General features: G+C 47.4%; 1 protein-coding gene and 1 pseudogene across 4 annotated transcripts in view; both read left to right on the top strand.

The window, feature by feature from the left end:
- The window catches only part of THAP4 (THAP domain containing 4), a 35,884-nt gene extending 20,447 nt beyond the window's left edge, over positions 1–15,437 (top strand). The window contains exons 3-7 of one of the 4 annotated variants that reach the window (XM_023744155.1): positions 4,100–4,259; positions 5,970–6,079; positions 6,996–7,099; positions 14,893–14,987; positions 15,148–15,437. In XM_023744155.1, coding sequence (XP_023599923.1) covers positions 4,100–4,259; positions 5,970–6,079; positions 6,996–7,099; positions 14,893–14,987; positions 15,148–15,169 — 491 coding nt within the window. In that variant the 3' untranslated portion in view covers positions 15,170–15,437. Of the gene's footprint in view, positions 1–4,099; positions 4,260–5,969; positions 6,080–6,995; positions 7,100–14,892; positions 15,035–15,147 lie in introns of all 4 variants that reach the window. The other 3 variants (XM_014467212.2, XM_006083015.3, XM_014467217.2) reach the window with 3 other exon arrangements.
- A 1,299-nt stretch (positions 15,438–16,736) lies between these two features.
- LOC111823599 lies at positions 16,737–16,908 on the top strand (annotated as a pseudogene).
- The last annotated feature ends 6,818 nt before the right edge of the window (positions 16,909–23,726 follow it).

Raw genomic sequence — 23,726 nt, 5'->3', positions numbered from 1 at the left:
CATCCATCGATCGGCTGCCTCCTGTATGCCCCCGGTGCGGGGATTAAGCCTGCGACCCAGGCATGTGCCCTTGACCGGAATCGAGCCTGGAACCCTTCAATCCACAGGCCGATGCTCTATCTACTGAACCAAACCACCTAGGGTCAGGACGATTTTTATATGAGAAGTCACACAGACCCTCTGGGCCAGAATGACTGTCCACCGACTCTGAGATCCAGAAATGTGAAATCAGCCTGGCCTGTGTGGCCCAGTGGTTGAGCATCGACCTATGAACCAGGGGGTCATGGTTTGATTCCCCGTCAGGGCACATTCCTGGGTTGTGGGGCTCGGGTTGCGGGCTTGATCCCCAGTGTGGGGCATGGAGGAGGCAGCTGATCAGTGATTTTCTTTCATCATTGATGTTTCTATTTTTCTCTCCCTCTCCCTTCCTCTCTGAAATCAATAAAAATATATTAAAACAACAAAAACACCCCTTCCCTTATTACACTAGTACCCAGGGTGGGTGGGGGGCCCCCGAGCCGCAGGGTTGGTATCCTAGGCTGCCCTGCACCTGGTTTCTGGCTTTCCTGGTCAGATAGGCCATGTTTCATGTATGCTGACCAGGACCCAAGGTCAGGAATGGAGTAAGCGGTGACCGCGGGCTCTGACAGCTCTGTGCTGCACTTGCCTTAGGCCGCCTGACCTCCACAAAGCCTGAGGTCTATAAAGATGTGTTTTCAGGGCGGCACTGAGTCTGCCAGATGGGAAGATGCTCTAAGACCACAGCTGTCTGTCTGCAGCATACTGGTTTCTATTTATTCTGAGAGTTTGGGCTTGGACTGTCCTGCTGACTGACGCCTTTAGTGTCAAGCTTCAAACCACCCAGCTCCTGTCTTGCATGTCAGTCAGTAGCAATTTGTCTTCTCGGTTGTTCAGGCTATAAACCTCCGACTCATCTCCCTCCCTCTCATGTCCTATGTCCGAGCCATCAGCAAGTCCAGCCAGCTGTGCCTTCAGATCAGATCCAGAATCTGGTCCTTTCCACCACCTCCACCACTGCCAACTGCCCAGGCCATCCTTCTCTGCCACCAGGTGCTTCTTGCAGCTGTACCCACTCTGCTCGACCAGCGATCTTGGCTCCATTGAGACCTCCAGGGCTCTGTCTGCTCAGAGTCAAAGCCAAAGCCCTCCCCAGCAAGGCCAGCCTGGGCAACCCAGGACCTTTGTGTCTGTGGCATGTCTGCCTAGTCCACTGTTCCCCAGAGTGGTCTCACACACTTCTTGGAGGCTGGCCTTGCCCCTCTTAAGTAAGATCTCAAACCCTCACCAACCTTCATTTCCCTTTCCGGCTTGTCACCTAATGTACGGTAAATTCTTCCTCTTCCTTATTTCTTTGTGTATTGTCTTCCCTCACTGGAATGTAAGGCCACATGGTGGGCTGGGACATTTGTTTTTTATTAGCTTTTGTTAGCTGGCTGCTGTTTGCCTCCTGTGGAGATGAAGATAACAGGCAGCTCACAAACATCAGCAGCAGCTTCTTCTAGTCTAGAACTCTTGATTCTGAAGCTTTTATTCCTTAGCTGCATCAAAGATTGTAACTCACATTCTGATTTTAAATTTTTATTGTCTAACTAGAGGCCCGGTGCACGAATTCGTGCAGGGGAGGGGGTGTTGATCAGGGCCTGCTGACTCGGGGGAGGGACCGCAGGAGGTTGGCCAGCAGGCCCCGATCTAGTTGTGTAGATGTGCAGAGGTAGTGGCACACAAAGACCACAGACAGAGTGCCCCAAAATGGCCTGAACACCAGCTAATCTCTGAGGTGGAAATACAGCTCTACTTCACTGCCCGCACTTGGGCCGCCTCACTCTCCCCGGGGCAGAGTTGCTGACAGACAGACAGGTTGTCTCTCCTACCTCAGCCACACATTTTTTCAGAGCTCTGCCCCCAAGCATGGTAGGTAGCTGACTTCGGCCAATGGTGGCACACTGCCATAGGGGCGCTAGCCAATCAGCAGTTGGGAGCCCGGAAAGGCATGGGGCCAAACTAGAAGTGGCTGATGGGGGCAGAAGGTCAAGCGGTGCGCATGCATGGTTCAGTGGCAGGGGTTAAGATGGTGGTGGTGCTTACTTTATGTCTTTGCAGTTCGGCTGCTGCCTTGCCCCTTCTGCCTCCTCCGAGCTGCTACTCTGTCTCGATCGGGGTTGCTCTCCTCCTACAGGCTTCCCAGACCCAGATTCTCCAGGGCCTGGAGCCTTAGCTGGGGGGAGGGATCGGCCAGTGGGAGGGACCACGAGAGGTTGGCCAGCACAGGAGGTTGACTGTGGGAGCGCACCAACCACCAGGGGGCAGCTCCTGCATTGAGCATCTACCCCCTGGTAGTCAGTGCGCGTCATAGTGACTGGTCAACCATCATTCCAGTCGTTTGGTTGTAACAGTTGCTTAGGCTTTTATATATATAGATGTTTGTTCAAAATCACCAGTTAAAACATTTGAACATATTTATTTCTTTATTGGAAGGACTTCTATTAATAATTTGATTTATTTTTCAGAGATACAACTGTTTCTTATATACATTTATGTGGTTTATGTTAATGGAATTTGGTCACTTCATCTACAATTGCGCATTTGTGGGCATAGAGTTTTTTGTAGTGTTGCCTCTTATTTAATGTCTAAAATTATTGGCAATTACACAACTTTTTTTAAAAATATATTTTATTGATTTTTTTACAGAGAGGAAGGGAGAGGGATAGAGAGTTAGAAACACCGTTGAGAGAGAGAGACATCGATTAGCTGCCTCCTGCACACCCCCCACTGGGGATGTGCCTGCAACCAAGGTACATGGCCTTGACCGGAATCGAACCTGGGACCCTTTAGTCCACAGGCTGACGCTCTATCCACTGAGCCAAACCAGTCAGGGCTACACAACTTTTTTTAAAAAATGTGTTAAAATATACAAAAATAGAATTTTCCATCTTTTACTTTTTATAAATATTTTTATTGTTGACTAGAGGCCCAGTGTACAAATTTGTGCACCAGTGGGGTCCCTCAGTCTGTCCTGCGGGTTGGGCTGAAACCGGCTCTCTGACATCCTCAGAGAGGTCCCGGGTTGCAAGAGGGTGCAGGCCAGGCTGAAGGACCCCACCGGTTCACGATTGGGGCCAGGGAGGGACGCAGGAGGTTGGCCAGCTGGGGAGGGGCTGCAGGAGGGCTCCAAGGTGTGTCTAGCCCATCTCGCTCAGGCCAGACCCCAGCAGCAAGCTAACCTACTGGTCGGAGTGCCTGCCCCTTGGTGGTCAGTGCATGTCATAGCGACTGGTCAACTCTCTGCCCCCTAGTGGTCAGTGCACGTTATAACGAGCGGTTGAGCATCCTTAGCATATCATTAGCATATTATGCTTTGATTGGTGGAACAGACAACCAGACACTTAGCATATTAGGCTTTTATATAGGATTATGAAAGTTGTATTGGCCAAAGCTCTACAGTTGCCATCCTCACTGTCAAACTTTCTGTAAGCAATTTGAAAAGGAAACACTGAAAGGGAGCTGCTACATTGGAAAGGAATGGATTTTCACCCCCATTCCTATTCAGGCTGTTACATTGCCCTCTGTGGGCCCAGAAGTCTATGCGCCATTCCCCGTTCTGCCCATTATGTTCTTCTCTTGGGCTGGGGCTGCCACCAGCTGGCCACACAGTCTCCTCTTCAGTTCCCAGTTGTCTCAGCCTTGGTGGGACACTTCTCCAGCTCCAGAGCCCTTCACTTCCCTTCCTCCTGGATATTATTCTCCCAGGCTGCTTCCAATTTATAGCCAAAGGTTGTATAATTTCAGAGACCAAGGTGCTTCTGGAACTCCGATCTCTTCAATGGATCTCCTGTTCTCCCTTCATGTAGGAGATAACCACATTCTGACACTGATCTACAAGATGACATTTACTCATTGTTTGGCCTTTTTCTCCCCCTCTTGACAGGTGGCTGGTAGCATGTTTAGAATCAGCAGGTTCCGCTGTAAATTATGAGGCATGTGCTGACCGAGTGTGCTTCCACACAAAGCTCAGCAGGGCTCGGTCAGAAGGAGACCAGTGGACATGGAGCCACTGACTGTCTTTTTCATTTGTCCTCAGAGCCCCCCAAGATGAACCCAGTGGTGGAGCCGCTGTCCTGGATGCTGGGCACCTGGCTGTCAGACCCGCCGGGAGCTGGAACCTTCCCAACACTGCAGCCCTTCCAGTACCTGGAGGAGGTGCACATCTCCCACGTGGGCCAGCCCATGCTCAACTTCTCGTAAGTGCACCTGAGTCTCCGGGAGAATGCCAGGTGGGAAGGGCATGTCCCAGAGAGGCTCCCTGCACTTGCAGCTGAAACATGTGGTGGGCAGAGACAGGATGTTCTGGCTCCTGTGTATGTGATGATGCTAGGCTGGCAAGATGTCAGGTGTGTTACCCCAAACACAAAATAAGTGCTCGTGCTTAACTAAACCCTTCACCCAATATTACTGAAAAGGAGAGAGCTTGACTTTCTTTCAGACTTACCCCTGAGCTGATTGAGGTCTCAAAGGAGTTGTTAATATTTTGCTTCTCAGGTTCTTATTAGACAACAAAGCAGAGTTCCTCCAGCTGTGTGCGTTTTACCCCAGCCCCAACCACAGGAGGCAGGTCGTAGTGTCAGGTGGCTAAATAGAAGGGAACCAGGGGAAGTGGCTGAGAATATTTTTATTTTCAATTTCAGAGGTAACACACAGTTTTTAAAGTTTAAGCAATGAAAAAATATAAAAAGTAAAAGTCTGCCCTTTCCCAATATCCGCTGTACATTTAATTATATATTAAGGGTCTTATTAAATTAACTTGATTCTGTTTATGTCATGCCTAGAAACTTCAAAAGGATTTAGAAGACCTTGCTTTTAAAAATATTAACTCATACCTTATTGTATTATTCTTGACTGAATGGATGAGGGCAGAGTAAGATTCTGTACATAACACCAAAGAGGAAATTCTGGATAACACAAAATAACGGGCAGTATAAAACAGTCTTGTTAAACAGTGGGCTACAACCCAAAGATAATTTTGTGACTACAGTACAAAATATCTATTTTGGTGAATAGAATTGTGAGTGTGTTAGACTATGATCTAGAGCAGTGATGGCGAACCTTTTGAGCTCGGCGTGTCAGCATTTTGAAAAACCCTAACTTAACTCTGGTGCCGTGTCACATATAGAAATTTTTTGATATTTGCAACCATAGTAAAACAAAGACTTATATTTTTGATATTTATTTTATATATTTAAATGCCATTTAACAAAGAAAAATCAACCAAAAAAATGAGTTCATAGGTTTGCCATCACTGATCTAGAGTGTATTTCTCATTAGGGTTGTGGAGAGACGGCATGTGCTGTGGCCGCCAGCACTGCCCTGTTCAGGGTTCGATTCCAATGGCAGCTCACAGTGCTGGCAAAGTTCTGTTAGAGTCTAAGTGCAGAACTGTCAGCGCAGCTGTCTCTTCTATCACCATGAACTTGCAGGTTGATTGATAAGAAGTGGAGTCCTGACTCAGGGCCTGTTCTTTTCCCCACCGTGTAGATGAGTGGGTGTCCAAGGCAAGATGATAGCTCTGGGGAGGGCAGACCTGGTGTAAGGGTGGGATTTGGTGCTGAGGCCTGAAGCATGTCAGGTGTGGGCTAAAAGGGCCTTGGGAAGGGTAACCACAATTATAAAGAACATGTTGGCTGTCCTTGAGGTGGTGCCAAGCACAGCGGAGTGTTTGTGTGGGGAGGTTTCAGGGGGTGCTTTCAGGCTAGAGGTCAAACCCCTAATGCACCTGGTGGCCACAACCCATGAATGTGGTTGCTCAAGTGTCTTTCCATGTGAGCGAGAAGTGTATTACCTTGTGCTCAGTGGGGGCCTTATAAAGTGGGGAGGGTGGCCGCAGAGCCTGCATTGAGGGCCCTGCATCCCTGCCCTCACCTATGCCCTGTCCTCACCCCCTGGTCCCCATGCAGATTCAACGCTTTCCACCCGGACACACGGAAGCCCATGCACAGAGAGTGCGGCTTCATCCGGCTACAACCCGACACCAACAAGGTGGCCTTCGTCAGCGCCCAGAACACAGGTACCTCTTGCCAGCCAGCCAGATGGCCCCTGGGTGAGGTAGCGTCTGCCTCTGTTCCTTCAATCGCTCCGGTGTCCCTGCTCACAGACATTTTGTGGGAGTCAGTTGGGAGGGGGACACAGACCTAATCCTGTGGGTCCCTTTCAGGGCAGGAAGCATCAGGACAAGTGCAGTGGGGCCTGCAGGTGGGGAGTCAGCAGGTGGAGTCCTGTCTGCAGTCTCTGAGCTCCACAGGAGGTGGTAAAGAAGTGTTTCTGTGAGAACGGGCTGATTTTTTTTTCCGCCTGAGTTCCTTCAATGACAGCACACTCCCCGGCTCCCGGGTGTTTCCTATGGGACACGCCCCTAGGGAGAGAGCTAGACCAGGGAGGCTCACTGTCCGTCTGAAAGCTCTTGTCTGGAAGTCTGCTTTGCCCCTAGAATGAGGTCATTCTAAAATAGCTTACCAGGTTCATCAATTAGAAATGACGCAGAACCCAGCTGTTGACTTTTACCTGCTCACTGCCTCAGATGAGTCTCACTTCCTGGAAGCAGGTGGACAGTTAGGACCAGCCCAATCTGGAATGGAGCCCAGGACATTGGTGGACTGCAAGTCAGTGGGCAGCCAGAGGGATGTCCATTTCCCTGGCCACCTTTTCCTCCTCTCAGATCCTAGGGGACCTATTTGAGGGGGTGGGGAAGGCGGGTGGAAGTCAGGGCACCCCTGGACAGGTCGACCCTCTGTAGATACCTGCCCTGGCTGTACTAGTATGAGGAGTTGTGTTTTTCCCCTCTTGATATCAGGAGGTTCATTGCAGACAAGGGGCCTTGTGGCCTTGATGGCTGCAGAGTTCAGGTCTGTTGAATCTATGAATGCAAAGATGGACAGCCAAGAGCCCATGGCAGGCTGTCATGGACTGGTGGCCCTCTCTTGCAGGCATTGTGGAGGTGGAGGAGGGCGAGGTGAACGGGCAGGAGCTGTGCATCGCATCCCACTCCATCGCCAGGATCTCCTTTGCCAAGGAGCCCCACGTGGAGCAGGTGAGCCTGTCATCCCTCTCAGACGTCACTTTGTGGTGAAGGCAGGATTGCACATTGTTCTGACTTCTCACTTTGTCTTGGGGACCTGTCTGTCTCCAGGGCACATCATTCTTCCTCACTTACATGTCCTGGCTGGTGGGCAGGGAGATTCTCAGGTTCCTTGTTTTTCTGTCACAAACATCCTTTTCCATTTGTGTTGTCCACTTTTGCAGGTATATCCACATCTATTGGATAAATTTCTCCCAGTTGAATTGTTGGATCAAAGGATAGGTACATTTAAAATTTTGATAGATACAAGTAAATTCCTTTTATTAATGAATTCCTACCAGCATTGCATGAGTGCCTGGTTCCCTTCTCCCTTATCAACATGCTAATCTGATAAAGAAGCGATTGCATCTCATTCGTGTTTTAAATTTAACATATGAGTGAAAGGGGGGACTCCCCACACTCATTCACCATTGGTATTTCTTGTTCTGTGTACTTGATGTTTAAAGTCATTGCCTGTTTTTCTGTGGGCTTTCATTTTTTTTATTGATTTATGGGGGCTTTTTATATACTATGGATATTAATCTGTTGTTTGCATTTCCCCATTTGGTGGCTTGTGTGACTTTGGTTTTGATGTGTTCTACCCACAGGTTGTAAGCTTTACTGTGGTTGCCTCTGGGGGTCTTTTCCTTTGTGGTGTGTGGATTTGGGTTCATGGTCAGAAAATTGTTTTCTCCAAAATGATAAAATTCTTCTTCCATTTTTCTTGTACTCTTATAGCTTTCCTTCTTACACTCAGACCTTTAGTTTCTCTCAGATTTGTTTTTACAGGATGCAATGTATAGTTCTGACTTTCCTCAGATGGATGAACGGTGACCCTACAGATTTGAAATGTCATGCCTATCACAAGCACATCCCCCATAAATAGGGGAAGGGGCCTTTTTCTTTCTTTTTGTCTTTTTTAATAGTAATTTAAAATCATCTAATAATTTAAAGTTACCACACTTTGTTATATTTTAATGTCTAGGGAAAGTTCTTGATTTTTAAAATTTTCTTGATTAGCTCTGGCCAGTGTGGCTCAGTTGATTGGAGTGACATCCCATGAAACCAAAAGGTCTTGGGTTTGATTCACATACTTAGGTGGCAGGTTTGATCCCCGGTTCAGGAACATGTAGGAGGGAACCAATAGATGTTTCTCTCTCCCTCTCTTTCTCTTCCTCTCTCGAAAAATCAACTTAAAAAAACAACACATCACCTGGCCTGTGTGGCTCAGTTGGTTGAGTGTTGACCCATGCAGCAGGAGGTCACCGGTTCAATTCCCAATTAGGGCACATGCCTGGGTTTTGGGCTCAATCCCCAGTACAGAACATACAGGAGGCAGCCAATTAGTGTTTCTTATCTCATCAGTGTTTCTCTCTCACTCTCCCTCTCCCTTCCTCTCTCTGAAGTCAATAAAAACATATTTTAAAAATACACATATCCTTAAGTGAGGATTTTTTTTAAATGCTAACTTTTCTTGGTTAATTCTTAAGCAGTTCCTCATTGAGATAACCTGTTCAATGAGTTTGTCCAGGTCCATAAAATATAAATCAAGATTGTGTGAATACACGAATTAAATGGGGGAGAACTGGAGTCTTTCCATGGGTAGTGCTACACAGCAGCGTGATGGTGTGCTGCAGTAATTTCAGGTCTAGTGTGGTGTGTTCAGTAGATATCAAAAATGTATTTCTTTATCACTTAAATCATATAGGTCTTGGCCACTTCATGGTAGAGTGAAGCCTTAAGTGCCATATAGTTTCTGTTGCTATGTGCATAGACTGTTGTCTCCATTTCATCTTCTAACTGTGTTTCGGTGGTTATAAGGGAACACATGGTTTCTGTGTGTTTCTGTCCATCTGAGTCACATCTGTCAGTCTCTGACCACCGGGTCTGGGCATGGCACTGCCAGGGTCACGGGGGAACCTGTTGACCTCAGGCCTGACTTCCTGAGGTACTGCTGTGTCACAGCCCTGTTGGATGCTTGCTGGAGGCCGTGGCCGGGTCAAGAAGATCCTGTTTCTAGTGTGCTAAGAATTGTTTTCAAGAAAGGGTTTTGAGTTTCTTCAAATGCTCTTGCAGCCTCTTTGGGGAAGATTCTGTGTTTTTTCCACTTGAAGCTGTCAATGCAGTGAATTATATTAATAACTCTGTTGAATCATGTTTGAAGATCACTTCTACTAGTTATAATGAATTAAATAATTTTTTCAGATGTCCATTTTGGTATTAGTTATTCATAGAGCTCCTTAGCTGTTTCTCCCCCCTGGCAAGGGTGGCCCCCACAGGACTAAGTGGTGACCCCTTGGGAACATGTCTTGGCCGGGCACTGGGGAGCAGAGGGACCCAGACCTGGATGCTGCTTCTGCCTCCACTGTTCATCTCCAGGCCCTACCTCACTTCATTTGTAAATTCACGGCTCCTTATATCAAGATTTTCAGAGTTTGGAGAAGTGACACATATGTCCCCCTGGATTTTCTGTGTCTTCTCTTTTTCTTCTTGCCAGAGGCTTCCTATTTTATCAGGGTTTTGGTTATTTTCGCTAGAGAACTAACTTTGGGTTTTATTAATTAACCAAAAAGTACTCTTCTGCAAAAGGAGGGAGTAGGCAGAGGTGAGGCCTGTGGGAGAGGGGTATAGGGGAGGGCTCCACTCTGCAAAGTGACCTGGCTGACCAGAGGCTGGTCTCACATGCCTGGTTCACCTTCCCCCCTGGGTTGGCCTTTCCCTGTGAGTTTACCTTTCCCCTTGGCTTGACCCTTACTATGTTCTCTTGGGTTAAATATTCTTAGCATTCTGTTTTATTTCTTCTGTTCGTTTCTTAACTGTATCTTTTTTTAATGGCTGCTTTCAGGCTATCTGCATCTTAACTTATAATCAGTTAAGAATACCATTGCATTCCCACTTCCCACCTGATTTTGGATAATCCTGTGCTCTTTGCAGCTGAACTTTCCCCTTTCCATTTCACGAGTCCTAACCTCACAGCTCCGTAACTCCATTTACTCTATTGTGCTGCTGTCACCACACCTGGTCCATGTGGGGGATGGACACACAAACACACTGCACTAGGAACCTTCATAGAATTGTTACTTTTGCTTTAGTCAGTTGACTTCCAAACAAATTATAATGAGGGGAAGTAATCTCTTATACTTATCCATTTATTTTCTCTCTGTGTTGCCCTTGCCTCCTTCCTGTCACTCTGAAATTCCAGTGGTACTATCTCCCTTCATCCTGAAGACCTGCATTAACAGTGTTTCTCATAGCACGAATCTGCTGGCAACAATGCTCTTGAGTTTATTTCACACCCAACTTTTTTTTCTTTTTCAATGTTTTTATATTGAGTTGAAATACATATAGAAAAAATTGATCATCTTAACCATTTTCAAGTGTCCACTTCAGTGATTTTTATAATTCACTTCGTTATGCAGCCATCACCACCATCCATCCCCATAGCTCTTTTTTTTTTTAAATATATTTTTATTGATTTTTTACAGAGAGGAAGGGAGAGGGATAGAGAGTCAGAAACATCGATGAGAGAGAAACATCGACCAGCTGCCTCCTGCACACCTCCCACTGGGGATGTGCCCACAACCAAGGTACATGCCCTTGACCGGAATTGAACCTGGGACCTTTCAGTCCGCAGGCCAACGCTCTATCCACTGAGCCAAACCGGTTTTGGCTCCCATAGCTCTTGTATATTGGAAACACTATCTATGAAACCATAACTCCCCTTTCTCCCCTTCCCGAGCCCCTGGCGGCCACCATCTACTTTCTCTCTGTGATTTTAATGACTCTTAAGTACCTATTATAAGTAGAATCACATAATATTTGTCTTTTTATGACTGGCTTATTTTATCAGCGTAATGTCCTCAAGGTTCATCCATGTTGTCGCACATGGCAGGATTCCCTTCCTTTTTATGGCTAATATTCCCTTGTGTGAATGGAACACATTTTGTTTAACCTTTCCTCCGTCCATGGACACTTGGATTGCTTCTGTGGGTGTGCAAATATCTCTGAGACCCTGATTTCAATTCTTTCAGTCTGTATTCAGGAGTGGAATTGCTGGGTCACGTGGTAACTCTGTGTTTAATTGTTTGAGGAACCATTATACTATTTTTCACAGAAGCTGCACCATTTTCCATTCCCATCTTCTATGCACAGGGCTCCAGTTTCTCCACGTCCTCGTTAACACTTGATATTTTCTGGGGTTTTGATAGCAGCCATCTTGATGAGTGAGGAGGCAACACTGTGGTTTCATTTGTGTTTCCCATGATCATTGCTGCTGAGCATCTTTTCATGGGCTTGTTAGCCATTCGTGTATCTTTGCAGAAATGTCTATTCAAGTCCTTTGTCCATATTTGAACAGGGTTATTTGGGTTTTTTCGTTTGTTTCCTTGTTTTTTACAATGAAATTCCAGCAATCTTTGTGATTGTTGGGAACTCTTCTTTTTTTAAAAAAATATGTTTTTAGAGAGGAAAGGGAGAGAGATATAGAAACATCAATGAGCCCTAGCAAGTTTGGCTCAGTGGATAGAGCGTCGGCCTGCAGACTGAAGGATCCCGGGTTCGATTCTGGTCAAGGGCACATACCCAGGTTGTAGGCTCTATCCCCAGTAGGGGGTATGCAAGAGGCAACCGATCAATTATTCTCTCTCATCATCAGTGTTTCTCTCTCTCTCTCCCTCTCCCTTCTTCTCTGAAATCAATAAAAATATATTTTAAGAAAAGAAAAGAAACATCAGTGATGAGAGAAAAACATCTATCGACCACTTCCCGCACGCCCCTACTGGGGGTCAAGCCCACGCTACCTCGACATAGGCCCTGGCCAGGAATCGGACCAATGACCTCTTGGTTCATGGATCTATGCTCAACCACTGAGCCACATTGGCCAGGCCAGGATTTTTTGTTTTTGGATCAGAAGAGTTCTTAATGTATTCTGGATATTACCTCTAATATCAGGTATTTGACCGGCAAATATTTTCTTTCATTCTGTGGGCTGCCGTTTACTCTATCAATAGTGCCTTTTGATATATAAATTTTTTAAATATTCATGGTGTCCCGTTTGTCTGTTTTTTCTGTTGTTGACTGTGTTTGGTGTTACATACAAGAAATCCTTGCCCAGTCCAGTGTCATGAAGCTTTTGCTCATTTTTCTTTTAAGAGGTTTATAAATTTAGCTTTTATATTCAAGTCTCTGATCTATTTTGAGTTATTGTTATTGTTTTTGTATATTCTATTAGATAAGGGTCCAGCTTCATTCTTTTGTGTGTGAATATCCAGTTCTCCCAGCACCATTAGTTGAAAAGAAAGTCTTTTCCACATTGAATGGTCTTGACAACCTGTTGAAAACCAATTAGGACAGCTAGGAATGTCTTAAAAATAAGGACCATCTCTGTTTAATTAAACAGCAAAGCCAGCCTGGGGTCTTGAACACAGAATTAGAGCTGAATTTGAATTGTTTTTTACCTCTTCCTCCCCTTACCTCCCACATTCCATGAGTCACAGAGAATTGCCCTTTCTTCCTCAGTGATAGCAGGCTACACCCACACTGCCCAGTCCCCGTGGCCACAACCTTTGATCTCTCCCCAGTGCAGTTTTTTAAGCACTGTGTTCATTACTCCACCCAGGAATCTTCAGAAATGCCCTTCTGCTTATATTGGGATGATAGCCACACTTTAAGCAAATTAACTGCTCGTCACTCATACCAGTTCTCACACTTCAATGTACCAGTGAATCTAAGGTGTTGATGTCAAAAAACCCTTGAAACCTGTAAAGAATTTTTGTGAGTTTATTTGAGCCAAACTGTCGACATATGCCGAGAAGCAGAACCTCAACGAATTGAGATAATGCTCTGGAGAATGGCGGGTTACATTTGTATTTATACATTGCAATCAAAGGAGGTACGTAGGTGGGTTACATGAAATTCATTGGTGATAGATTAAGGAGGTGGGCTAAAGCAAAGCGGGGCGGGGTGGGGGGACCCCTGGGATTGGATAAAAAGTAAAATGATGGACACTTAGGTGGGTGCAGGAACAGTTAACATGAAAATGAAGGAATTTGTGGTATCTGTCCTGGTGCCCAGCATATTTGGTTGTGCCCCAGGGGCTCCAGAAAAAGGGAAGTTACAAGTTACCCAGACATTTCAAGGGTATGTTATCATAGATGCAAAAAAGACAGCTAGACTCAATTAAGGTAAAGGTTGACCTTGTCAGTAAAGATACGGGCCTAGGACTGTAACTGCCCTCCGTAACTGCTTTTAGTTAGTTTAATTTCAGACCATCCTTTGTGGTTACTTTAGGTCTCTGAGTTTGCAAGACTGCCATGCAGGCCTCCCCTGAGCTTGTCAGGTCAGCATGTGGCTCCTTTCATCCACAAGGGGTTTTGTTGAAATGCACGCTCTGATCCAGTGAGTCTGGGTGTGGCTTCCCCACCCCTCACCCCCAAAAAAGAGATGGGCTGTCTTCCTGAAGTGTCAGAGGCTCAGAGTTGCCTTTGTCTGAGAAGTAGAGCTCCCACTGTGGCGGCCTGTCCAGAATGTGGGCTTGCAGCAGCCTGCACAAGCTCTGCTTTGTAGTCGGCAAGGCCAACAGTTGCTTCCAACCCCACCTTATTGAAATGAGGGCCAGTCTGTGGCTCAGATGGACCCCTGACAGCCTCGGGACACCCAGAGTTATTGTTAGTGACCTCATTGGATTGATAGATGGAACCACGGGCACCAGAAGAGGTCTATTGAGCCTGAGCAATGCAGTGTATATCTGCCTCAACTTTAATTCTTTCCAAATAACTTTAGTTTGAAGAGGAAAATAGCACAAGAAAGTTCAAGGGGATACAAAGTCCCAAGGACCTGACAAGTGGCTTTTGGGGAGCCTGTGCAAGGCACTGCCATTGCCAGCTTTGGCACTGAGGCAGCCATGCGACAGCTGACTGTCATCCCTGAGATGGGGTGACAGTGCTCAGGAGGCCACGCTCTGCACGTGTGCACAGCTGGGGCGGGGGGCATGGGGCAGCCCCTCACCTGCTTTTCCCCACACTGTCTCCTTCCTGGGACCCAGGGAGAGGTGACCTCAGTGTCTCAGCCACAGTGACTGCCCCCAGGCTGTCTCCCCATCTCTTGCACACCTGCTTCTTGCTGCCAAGTTACTTTTAGTGGAGCAAGGTGGCTGCTATGGGGTGTCCACAGATTTTGGCACAAACAGACAGAGTTGAAGGCTGAGAGACAGGCTCACTGGGTCCCTGAATAGTGAGATCGGTGTGATTGTATGGGATGTGTCCAAAAGCCACTCCAGCAGTGCAGAGAGAGAACCGTGAAGTGGCAGGTAATGGAGCCACGTTGGGTCTCCCCTCTGCACTCCCTTCTCTCTGATTGGTCCTTGCAGCCTTGGTGACTTTCTGATTCCTTTAAATAGACTCTTTAAAATCTAACTTTTTCTCTGCCAGAGGTTTGACCAATTACAATACAGTTGTCTGCAGCTCAAAGCAACACTCCTATTTCATGTGCTTCTGGAGCTCTCAGAATGTTCTGGAACAATAGAAAGGGTGACCGTCCGAAGTATCTCTCAACAGTTGTCGTGGTTCCTCACTCTGCAGACATCCCAGGCAGAGAAGGTTTTCTCACAGGTTGCTTGCTACAGGCTTCCTTTTTGGAAACTGCCACCATAGTTTGTTCCTAAGTGCTGCTGCTAAGTTTTCCAGGAACATGTGTGACCATCAGTGCAAGCTGTAGAGTGAAGTGGGAAGGTCACCTTTTGCCTGATCAAGTGTATAATTTACTGACAGAAAAAGAAGATGGCTTCTAAATACCCTAAGATGGGAGGGACCAAGTCATGGTCTCCTGAGGACAGAGAAAGGCGAGGACACCTGGATCTTGGCAGGTGCTGTAGCTCTGTGGGCAGAGTCTGTCATCTGACTCAAAACTAAGGTGACTTGTCGTAGCCCCTGCAGGAACACTTGGCCTGTGGTGGGACCTCAAGCATTTGTTGTATCTTTGGAAGATAAAACTAAGATGTTTTGTATTTGTTTTGTTCTGCTCAGATTACCCGAAAATTCAGGCTGAATTCTGAAGGCAAACTTGAACAGACAGTCTCCATGGCAACCACTACCCAACCCATGACTCAGCATCTTCACATCACCTACAAGAAGGTGACCCCGTGACCCAGAGCAGAACTTCATCCTGGCCGTGTGTGTCAGGATGTGACACTAGGCTTCTCACAGACACCGCAGCAGCAAGTGTGGGTGTGGCTGCAGCTCCCAGGGGGATCAAGGGTATTGCCCCGTGTTCCTGTAATGGCATAGATAAACCAAATAAAAGGCCTTTATTTTTATGGCTGAGCATTTTGATATTATGTGTGTGGACTGTCCAGCTCCTCATCTGCTGGTAACTGTTTTCGAGAGTCTTTTCCCTAAAAAAGACTGCATTTTTTACAAGATCTGAAATATGTATAAACCTTAAGTAGAGTGGTCAATCATAAGCTAAAGACAAAGACGGACAGAAAGAGTTGCTGTGATTTTTAATGAGCTAAAGGAGCCTGAGGAACCCATTTCCATAAGGACAAAGGGTGTTCCCAAGGCAAGAGGGTAGTTGTGAAATTAGTGTCATTATGTACGTCTTATTTTATTACTCTGTAATATAATATTACTTGGATTTCTTTCTTTGTTGACTATGAGTTTGCAGACATACACTGACCTGTGTACCTGCCACCCAGTTTTAACACCTGCCAGCTTTTCCATCCCAGTGATTTCACCTGTTCTTCCGCCTTCTTTTTGCTAGAGTATTTTAAAGCAAATTCCACACATAATGTCATTGATCCCTAAATGCTTCAATATGCATTTAAAAACAAAACCTTTTATTTTCTTAACACACCAGGGTATCAGAAACCACACCAGGAGCACAGACACATGTGGAAGGAGGTGCTCCAGCTGCAGAGAGATTAGCACCTGCAAGAGCAGCTGCATCCTACCCATCCCTCAGGGCTTGGGGACAAAAGACATTACCAGGTGGTGGTTTAAGGACAAAAGACATTATCAGGTGGCACACCTGGAAGCTCAGAGGAGGAACCAGGGCTGGCGCTGAGCCATCATATGGGAGGAGCATGGCCAGTGTGTAAGGAACTCGGCTGGTTCCCCAAGTGCCAGGACACAGGGAAGCCAGGCACTGCAAGTCAAACTCAGGTACAATTCATCCTGAGGCACAGCCCTTGCCGGCCGTGAACCTGTGAAACCAGACAAGGAATGTGCCTCCAAAATAAGGTGTTGGGACAGTCATGGGCTGGACATTCCCATTCCAAAGGGGTGGGCAGGCAGTGACAGGTCCTGAGCAAAACCAAAACCTTAAGGCCTCAGAATAATCCTCTGTACTCATGTCTGCCTCTAGGCCCACTGGGGTAGAGGTCCCTCCTGGGTTGCAGTAACACAGTGGCTCTATCCACCGGGGGTCATCCTAATGGGGCGCTCTCTGCAGCGGCCTCACCTATGTAGGGCCTGGCTCTCTGCCTGGGTCATGAGCCCCCGCACCACTGCAACTTCCAAACTCTAGGGGGAGGTAACAGCCCCCATGGCTCATACACATGCCACCAATGTGTGCGGCCTGTGCCTCCTAAAGGGCTGGCTCAAATACGTGGGGGAACATTGTGCAGTGGCAATATCGTAGCCAATGAGGTTTATCTGAGGCGTGATTATTGCTAATTGGGGAAAAAAAGTGGATAGCAGGCCCTTTCGCTCTGGGCCTGTAAGGGGAGGGCACCCCATGCTCTCTGAAATGCCTTCAGTCATTCTTCCTGGTCTTGGACTAGAGGCCCTGACTTCTGTGTAGGGGGCTGGCTAATTCCCCCAGGGTTGTAGAAAATCACCCCTAACTTCTTTGAGATGGCCAATTAATACTAATTTCCTTATCAAATCTGGGCACACCAGTCATGTTTCCTCAGAGCAAGCTTTCTCATTATTTTCAATGTGGATAGGCTGAGAATTTTCCAGATTTTTAAGGTCTGCTTCCTTTTTTTTTTTTTTTTTTTAAATATATTTTATTGATTTTTTTACAGAGAGGAAGGGAAAGAGATAGAGAGTTAGAAACATCGATGAGAGAGAAACATCGATCAGCTGCCTCCTGCACATCTCCTACTGGGGATGTGCCCGCAACCCAGGTACATGCCCTTGACCGGAATCGAACCTGGGACCCTTCAGTCCGCAGGCTGATGCTCTATCCACTGAGCCAAACCGGTTTCGGCCCTTTTTAAAATATATATATCTTGTTGGTTTCAGAGAGGAAGGGAGAGGGAGAGAGAGATAGAAACATTAATGATGAGAGAGAATCATTGATGGGCTGCCTCCTGCACGCCCCACACTGAGGATGGAACCATTGACCTCCTGTTTCATAGGTCAACACTCAACCACTGAGCCACGCTGTCCAGGCAGTCTGCTTCCTTTTTGATGAACAACTCTGTAAGTCGTTTCTCTCTTCCTGCATTTTACTATAGTATTCAGGAGATATTAGGCGACTCCTTCAAAACTTTGACTTAGCTTAGAAATTTCCTGCCGAATAGCCAGTTTCATGACTCACACGTTCTACCATCCACAGAACTTGGCCACAGACGCAGTTCCCCCGAGCACTCTGCCACTTGATAGCAACCATCACCCTCCCTCCAGCTTCTAAGAACTTGACCCTCATTTCCATATGAGATGTCATCAGAATGGCCTTTACCATCCGTATTTCTACAACATTCTGTTGAGTGTTGAGTGGCTCAGATTTCTCTAAGAAGATGGAGGCTTTCTCTCCACTCCCCACTTTTCTCTCTGAGTCACTAGAATCACCCAAAACAGTCCATTCATGCAATGTAGACTTTTCCTAGCATAGACCTCTGTCAATTGCCAGGAAGCAAAATCTCAATGAATTAAGATAATGCTCCAGAGAATGGCAGTTTTGCACCTTATTTTAATTTTTGTTATTATATTTTTTAATCCTCACCTGAGGATATTTTTTCCATTGATTTCCAGAGAGAGTGGACAGAAGGGAGGAGAGGGGGGAGAGAGAGAGAAAGAGAAACATCGATGTGAGAGAGACATATCAATTGGTTGCCTCACACACGCCCCCTGAACGGGAATCCAGCCACCGAGCCAAACCAGCCAGGGCTGCACCTTATTTTATACATTACAATCAAAAGAGAAGGAGCAAGTGGGTCACATGAAATACATTGGTGATAGATTAGGGAGAGGAGAGAAAGCAAAGGGGAAACCTCCGGGATTGGATAAAAAGTAAAATGATAGACATACTTCTTTTGCATAGGTGGGTATAGAATAGTTAACAGTCAACAATTAACTCAATAACAATGAGGGTGGTCTCTGCAGAGTGGTGCCTGTGCTTTGAGGGGTCCGGAAAAAGGAAACTTGCTCTGACATTCCAACAATGTTATTGTAGATGCAAAAAGACAATAGGCTCAGTTAGGGTAAAGATTGACCTTTGTCAGGGTAGATGCTGGCCTAGGACATGACTACCTGCCATGAACTGCTTTTAGTTTAAAAAGTTTTCATTTCAGACCAACCTTTGTGGCTACTCTAGATCTCTGAGTTTGCAAGGCCTCCACGCCAGGCCTTCCCTGAACTTACCAGGTTTAGTATGCGCCCCTTTCCATCCACACCTCAAAACTCTTACCTCAACCCATTACCAGTTCCAAAGCCACTTCCACGCTGTAGACATTGTTACAGCAGCACCCCACTTCTCAGTAACAATTTCTGTCATCCATTCCGGCTATTATAACAAAAATACATCAGACAGGTGGGTGGGGCTTATAAACAACAGAAATTTATTTCTTACAGTCTGGAGGCTGGAAGCCCAAGGTCATGTATGGTACTGGGCCATTGGGTCCGATGAGGGCCCCTCCCTCGCAACCACATCTCCGCTGTAACTTCACGGGCAGTGGGATGGGGGATCTCTCTGGGGTCTGTAGCAAGGGCACGGATTCCTCCTGAGGATGGAGCCATCATGTCTTAACCTCTTCCAAAAGCCCTACCTCCTCCTACCATCACTGGGAGACTAGGATGTCAGCATGGATTTGGGGAAAAGGAACATTCAGACCATAGCACCAGGGACCTTGAAGGCTGGTATCAGCTGTCTCCACTGCTGGAGAGAAGCCAAGATGCTGGGAGCATCAAGGAAGTCCCGCCCCTGCATCCCACATCCCACCTCCACATCCTGCCCTTGCATCCCACCCCAAACCCCACATGCTGCCCCTGCATCACACCCCACACCTGACCAAATCCTGCCCCAGCACCTGCCCCTCTGTCCCACACCCTGTATCTCACCCCTGCACTGAGCTGGAAGGGAGGGCAGCACTCGGAGCAGAGCTGAGAAATGAGAAGCAAATAACTGACCAATCATCTTACCCCCAACTCCTGCCACTGCTAGTTGGGAAGCTGGTCACTACTCCTCAAGGCATCCCCAGGCTGCAGTCTGGGTTCACCTGAGCTTCTTGTAGTGTCTGCCGTGTCCCTCTATCCCCTCTATTTCATGTAGTCTGGAAGCTGGATGGTGAGTTCTGGTTGGACACACTCCCTGCAGGGTGCCCAGTCCTCAGTCAGCTGGTCTCACTTTGAGGATGGGGACAGCCTTTCACGTGAAAGGTTTGCCGCCAAGGACATCGCCCGAAGCAGCCCCTTGATGAGAGTGGTGGCCCCGTTGTCATTACTTCTGCATTCGGGGCTGGGACTCCCTCAGAAGAACTTCTGCTTCCACTAGGCTAAGTGTTGTTTCCCTGAAAATGTTCACACCAGAAAGCCAGCATAGAAGCATAATTCTTTCAAGTATTGACAAAAGAAATACTCAAACTTGTAAAAAGCCTTTAGTGAGAGTCTATTTGAGCCAGGACTTTGAGGACATGCCCAGAAGTAAGATCTCCACGGACTGAGACAGTGCTCCGGAGAAGGGTGCTTTTGCAGTTCTTTTAGGATCAAAAGAGATGTCAGAAAGGTCACATGAAGTCCACTGGTGGCAGGGAAATCTCTAGGCTTGGCTAGGGAGGAAAGTAGAGATACACGCCTGCTTTACATTGGTGGGTGCAGGATGGTTCACACAATCACAGTGAGGAGAGACCTTGCAGCAACGAGATGAGTTTCCACGCGGTCCTGCCCTGCCGCTAGTGGGCCGGTTTTGAGGGTCTGGAAGTGAAAATTACTCTGACGTTCCAGACATGTGATGCCAGATGCACAAGAACAGCAGACAGGCTCCCTCAAGGTGAAGACAAGCCTCTCACAAGGAAGCTGTGGGATGTGACCTTCCACCAGGACCTGCCCAGTCAGGGGCTGATGTTCAGACCCTCCTGTGTGGAGGTCTGGACAGCCACCTCTTCATTCTCACCTTTAACTGTGAATTCTTAGAGTAAGAATGTGCTAACCCTGGGTGATGCCCGAGGATCGCGCTCTTTTCACTCCCCCACACCACCCCGCAGCTCCTCCCGCTCCTGCTCGAGCCGGTCCTTCTGTACATTTGATGGAATTCTAGTCCACTGCAGCCTTTTTCTCTCTGACAGATGGGAGGTGCTCCCATGATCCCATAGTTGGCCTGACAGAGCCCCCCCAGCCCCGATGACTCCGTGTTCCAGCACCACCACTGCCCCCCATATCTCCTGCCCCAGAGCCCATTCTTACTGGGGGTGGGGCATTGGAGAGGGTGGGACTCAGAGACCACAGGCAGCCGCTCTGCTTCCAGGCCTGTTCCATGGGCAGAACTGAAAAATCATTTTATAATTGATTTATTTTCACTGAACTTTGCGAGATGAAGGTGCTGCATGACCCTTCACCCTGAAATGCTTAGGCATGCGGCATACACATTTTTTAAGAAGAAAAAAAAAAAAGTATGTGTCCACACTATTTCCAATTCAAAATTTAAGATTTTAAAGTTTTTTCCTTAAAATTTTTCATTTTACATCTTTTAAGATGAAAATCTTGGTTCTTCAAAACATTGAAATTATTTGCTTTTTTCTACAGGACACAATTATTTTGGTATAATAATATTCTTATTAACAATAAGATTACTGATTAAAGTTTGATATATTTTTAAAAATATATTTTATTGATTTTTTTACAGAGAGGAGGGGAGAGGGATAGAGAGTTAGAAACATCGATGAGAGAGAAACATCAATCAGCTGCCTCCTGCACATCTCCCACTGGGGATGTGCCCACAAACAAGGCACATGCGCCTGACCGGAATCAAACCTGGGACCCTTCAGTCCGCAGGCCGACGCTCTATCCACTGAGCCAAACTGGTCAGGCAAAGTTTGATATTTTTGTTCCTGTTTTTATGCCTTCCTCATTAAAGATATAGTTAAAATATCTTTAGTCCCGGTCGGGGTGCATCCAGGAGGCAACTGATCTATGTTTCTCTCTCTTTCTCAAGTACATATAAATGGAATGAGCAATTTCTCTGGTTGCTTATGTCATCAACTTGATACACAAACTAATTTAACTTCTACAAATTGAGTGTTCTCTTAGGTTAGCTTTGTGTAAAACATCCTATATTACTTTATTGTCAATATCAAAACTGTAAGTTTGCCCTAGTTGGTTTGACTCAGTGGATAGAGCATCAGCTCTCGGACTGAAGGGTCCCAGGTTCGATTCCAGGAAAGGGCACGTACCTTAGTTGCAGGCTTGACCCCCAGCCCCTTTTGGGGCACATGTGGGAGGCAACCAATCGATGTGTCTCTCTTACATCAATATTTCTATCTCTCCCCTTCTCTGCCACTCTCTCTAAAAATCAATGGAAAAATATCCTCCGGTGAAGATTAACCAAAAACAAACAAACAACAAAACGGTAAGCTAAGGTACCTTTTGCCCCTCACAGAGCCCAGCTGTAGGGTGACCCTGAGAAGCCGTGTGCCAGTTTATCCAGCAGGTCCCCTCATGCTGGGCATTTACTTTGTTGTCTTTTATTGTTCCTGGATTTGAAATCTTATTTGGGAGTGTTTTGCCCACTCCTCAGTTCCAAAGAAATTCACTTTTTTTTTCTAGTACTTGTTTCATTTTTTATATTTAGCTCTTTGGTCCATTTGGAGTTTGACTGGTGCAGTGGGATGTATGGTCTGGTTTAATGTTTTTCCCAGTGGCTCACTGAGTCGACAATCAGTGACAAACCCATCCTCCCTGCTGCCTGAGCTGCCACCGCTCCCGGGCTCATCCTGGGGCTGGGCCCGAGTCTAGATGTCCCGAGTCTCTGCCCGTCTGCATCTGGTCTGGTGCCTGGTAGAGACGGCCCGGTCCCTCCTCATTCCTCTTCTTTTTCAGCGTTTTTCTGGCTGATTTTGCTTTTTGGTTTCTCTCATATGAACTTTATAACTAGCTTGTTTAAATTTAGGAAAAAAACATTCTGGTATTTTTTTGGTAAGGATTACATTAAGTTTATAAACGTGTAAACGTGGAGAACTGTCTCCTAGCGTGGGTTTCCTGTCCGGAAGCTGGTGTTTCTGTCTGCTCGTCTACTTGGGTGTCTTTAGGGTCCTGATTGTCCTCACAGAGGCTTCACGCCTAGAACGTGATCCTTTGCTGCTGTTGGAAATGGGGCACCTCCCCCAGTGTCTTCAACCTGCACATGCATAGACCACTGATGTGTCACTTCACCCCTGTGCTCCTGAGTGCTCTCAGCGTCTGAAACATTACCTTCTTATGCTGGAAATGCCAGCACATTTGGTCCAAGTGAATGACAGAAGGCGGGGGCAGGCAGGGTGGCCTTGTGCAGCACTGGTCTGAGGCTGTCCTCTTCCTCTCCACCCCCCACCCCTTTCTCCTGCCTGCTCCCTTCCTTCTCTCCACCTGCCAGACCTCACACTGCAAGGCCACTGGGGAAGGGGTGCTGAGCAGAGGCTGAGGGGACAGTGCAGGGGGCTAGGGGGCTGGGAGGGGCAATGGGGCAGTGAGGAAACTGCGCCATCGGGACCCTTCTTCTTCCCGAGGCTGCACGGGAAGCAGGGCTAGACCTTAGCAGTCGTCTGGCTCAACCTGCCTTGTACAGAAAGGGAAACTGAGGCTGAGAAGCCACATTGCAGGCCTCCTGTGCCGTGTGCCTGTGGCTTGAGCGGGAGTCGGATGGGCTGCAGGCGGCAGGCCCTGCTGGGGACAGACGGGAGCCAGGCTCAGGGCCATGGGGCAGGCTGCAGTGGGGAAAGGGCTGTGTGAGCCAAGCAAAGGGATGGGAATGGCAGGGACGGACGGGGTTTGTGGGGAGTAGGGCGACTGGGCACCCTGCTCTTGTTCACCTGTGTGTGCGTGCTGGTGTGTGAGCTCCTGCTTGTGGCCCACAGGAGCAGAGGGCAGCCGATGAGGGAAGACGGCCTATCACGCAGGATTCACCTGCCTCCTGTCCGGTCCGGGCAGCCGCAGGGAGGATAGGCACACAGACGCAGGCAGGTCGCCTTCCACTGCTGTGACACTTTATTGGAATCGAACACACACACCCCCGTCCTGGTAGGTCAGGAGTTGGTGCATTCACAGATCAGGGGTGCGGGCCTGGAGCCCAATCCCGGTCCCTGCCACAGGTGGGCGCACTCTCCCGCCAGGGATGGATTAAGCAACAGCACATGAGCCTTACGCTCTGTGGGGTCGGTAAGATCCCACGGCTCCTCTAGCCTTGGCCA

This window comes from Myotis lucifugus, unplaced genomic scaffold (assembly GCF_000147115.1).
Source record: "Myotis lucifugus unplaced genomic scaffold, Myoluc2.0 scaffold_5, whole genome shotgun sequence".
Classification (NCBI taxonomy): domain Eukaryota; kingdom Metazoa; phylum Chordata; class Mammalia; order Chiroptera; family Vespertilionidae; genus Myotis; species Myotis lucifugus.
Note: the sequence above shows the minus strand (reverse complement) of the source record. Positions and strands in the feature narration are given on the sequence as shown.